Here is a 3,244-nt window from a genome sequence, read left to right on the forward strand (position 1 = left end):
TAAAAGGGCCGCACGTGAGCACAGCTCTGGCAGACGGCTGGGGCTCCATTTTGGACGCCGTCTCCGCTGCGCCAAGTTGGGGGAACCTGTTGCTCGTCACGGAGGCGCTCCCGCCGAACTCGGCCCCGCACCTGGCGCTCGCGGCCGGCCGGCCGGCGTCCTGGCTTCGGTGAGCGGCCCGCGGGGGCGGCCGGGCGGCGGCGGCGGCGCGATGTGGCCCGAGGGCGCGGACGAGCGGCGGGCGCCCGAGCAGCCCCGCGACCGCCCCCGGAGCCCCGCGCGCGCCGCCCTGGAGCGCGAGCACGTGCGCGCGCACCTGCGGGCCCGCCTGAAGCTGCTGGAGGTGGGGATCCTGCTGGACCGGCTGCAGAGCGAGGTGGACTCGGTGGAGGGCGCCGTGGGTCAGGGCCGCTGCGGGAGCGGCGAGGCGGAGGAGCGGGTGCTGAAGCTGTACGAGAAGGCGGAGAGGAAGGCCGCCGAGGTGGCGCGGATGGGGCGGAGGATCGTGGAGCTCCACGGCCAGATCGACAGCTGCGGCTTCTCCTGAAGGACGCGGGCGCGGGTAGGTGTCGGGCGGCTGCGCGCCCGGGAGGGGCTCGCGCCGCCCCGCCTGGGAGTGCACCGCCGGGCGGAGGGGGCACGGGGTGGGGGGCAGACACAGGGTCGCGCTTTTACGTTGGCAATCAGAAGAAAGCAGTTAGTACGTTGTTGTGAAACGTGACGATCGTTTGTAGTAAAGCAGTTGCAGGCAGGAGGGGCCTGGGGTGAAAGCGTAGGCCGTCGGGCGAACGAAGGACGAGGGGGCCAGTTAGAGAAGCGTGAAACCAAGTACAGGACGGAAACTTGCAGGTGCTGTGATATTGGAGCGCTTCCGATGACCTTACAGCATTTTTTAAATTTGTATTTGTTTATTTTGAGAGAGAAAGCATGTGATGGGAGCCAGAGAGAGAGAGAGAGAGAGAGAAAAAAAAAGAGAGAGAAAGAGAAAGAGAGAGAGAATCCTAAGCAGGTTCTGTGCTGTCAGTGCCGAGCAGGACGTGGGGCTGGAACTCATAAACGGTGAGATCCTGGTCTGAGCCGGTAGTTTAACCGACTGAGCCCCACTGAGCCATCCAGGCCCCCAGACCTCACAGCATTTTGCACGGGTGGTTGATTGAGTTCCTTTGACTCCGGATATGCGAGTCTTAGAGTTTCAGTTGTGACCATCAATTTCCCCACTCGTACTCTAGACTGACTGCGTGGAGAGGCTGTAATCGAGAATGTTTGGTTTTCTCTCCCTTATTTTTCTATACTTTCACTATGTTAAACACAATCTCCAGCATCATTCTGGGGAAATGGTTTCAGTATTACATATGCGGGTATGATTATGATTATTAGGTGAATTCCGTTTCAAAAAGACAGCTTATAGGTAAGTACTTTTAACGTAAAGGAATAGGGTCTAGATCGTAAGCTGCTGTGTGGTCATATTCGTTACTGTGATGTTACTGTGTTTTTAAAGTTCCAAAATAACATTTTTTTGCTTTTTTTTTTTTTTTTTTTTTTTTAATGCTTCCTGGAATTTGGGGAACCCATGAAAGAAACTTGAGGTTGGAGTTCTGCAAGAGAGAAGATGCTACTTGGCTGCAGTTGCTGAAGCAAGAAGCCAGACCCCCTTCAGGGATGTGGACGCCACCGCTTTGGATCAGATTGAGAGGGCCCCCGGTGAGATCGGGGACTGTTGGGCACGGAGAGCGGTGATGTCTGCGTTTTGGGATTCTGCAGTCCACCAGCTCGGAGCAGGAGAGCTGCGTTCTTTTCATTTTCTTTGTTTGGTTGTTTCTTTTCTTTCAGAAATGTAATTTTTCTGTGGCCTGTAAACTGTTGCACATCGTGTAACGTGTCTGGTGAGCAACCTAGACTAAAGGATGAGATCTAGGTACTGTGAGTCTTGGCTGACTCTGAGATAAACTTTTTTGATCCAGTCAGGCATTTCAGGAGCTTCTCTGCCACAACTGCACGTGATATTTGCATGGCTTGGAGGGTTTGGGGAGGACAGCCTGGCGCTGACCGGGGTGGGCCCCAGACTGATAGCAGGGAGCATCTTCCAGGCTTAGAGGACCTCTGGCCGAGGTCCTCAGAGCAGAGCTCACAGGAACTGAGAGCAGGGCTCTAGCTTGTGATAAAGTTCGTTTGCCTGGAAAACAAGCATTGAAAGCCAGTTTTTGGAATCTTTGTGCAAACTACCAAAGCCATTGACTTGGCTGGGAAAAGGTGAGATGAATAAATTGTTTTCACAATGAAAGCTTCTCTTTGATTGTCATCATTTTCAGATGGAGGTCCAGTGCTTCTGATTCAAAGCCTGTGGGCCAGAGGGAGGTTTGATCTGCAGGGAGAGAAGCCAGAGCAGGAAGGGGCCTCGTGAAAGCATTTGGTCTGGCCTCTGCCTTCAGGGAGCTGAAGTTCATTCAGTCGCTTAACTTTCGCCGTGACCATGTGTCGCGGTAGACTCTGCTGGGCACTCACAATTTCCAGGAGAGATGATCTCAGGTTGAGACAGCTCTGTAAACATACAATCGCAGTCCAGTGCCCCCTGTGGTGGTCTTCGGTTAACCACGTAAGTTGAGTGTCCGCAGATGCTGGGGGTACATCCGTCAACAGAGTGCTTATCCACTTGGGTCTGATATTTGTAAGCTTAGAACAGTGCCTCATCGTTGTAAGGCAGGAAAAAAACGTGTGTGTGTTGGGTAGTGGTAATTTCTGTAGAAAACAGAGAAGTGGGGATTAGGTGCGGGGGAGGCGTTGCTCTTTATATAGGATGGTCAGATGACACATACGAAGACGTCTGAGCAAAGACAGGTCGTGTGGAACATACGCGAGGGCACCTAGGGAAGGAGTATCCTGTAGGTAGGTGGAGCGCGCAGGGCAAAGAGGTGAGGACCAGCGTGTGGCCCAGGTAGCATGGGAGACGATGGCAGGCCGGCGAGGTCAGAAGGAGCCATCGCCCTGAGTGCAAATGACATGGAAATGGTTTGAAGGTCTATGTGGAGTAGCAGCAGCATCTGAGCGGGTCTGAGGAGACTCACTGGCCGCTGGGTTGAGCACTGCCAGTTGGGCGAGCAAGGGTGAGAGTGGGCAGGCAGCCCACACACTGCTGGGGGTGCCCGGGGCAGAGTGGTCGCTGCAGGCGCCGGTGAGCCTGTGGACCGCGCTCTGAAGATGTCACCGGGGACTGCGGGTGCGTGAGGGTCCAGCAGTGGTTCTGGGG

The 3,244-nt window shown here is 55.2% G+C and overlaps 1 protein-coding gene across 1 annotated transcript; it reads left to right on the forward strand.

The window, feature by feature from the left end:
- Positions 1-67: 67 nt before the first annotated feature.
- On the forward strand, positions 68-2,281 carry LOC111560209 (putative MORF4 family-associated protein 1-like protein UPP). Its single transcript, XM_023253333.2, has 2 exons — positions 68-562; positions 1,578-2,281. The coding sequence occupies exon 1, from the start codon at positions 212-214 to the stop codon at positions 545-547; it is 336 nt and encodes a 111-aa protein (XP_023109101.1). The 5' UTR covers positions 68-211; the 3' UTR covers positions 548-562; positions 1,578-2,281.
- Positions 2,282-3,244: the final 963 nt, after the last annotated feature.

The sequence above is a fragment of the Felis catus genome, chromosome B1, assembly GCF_018350175.1.
Source record: "Felis catus isolate Fca126 chromosome B1, F.catus_Fca126_mat1.0, whole genome shotgun sequence".
Taxonomy (NCBI): domain Eukaryota; kingdom Metazoa; phylum Chordata; class Mammalia; order Carnivora; family Felidae; genus Felis; species Felis catus.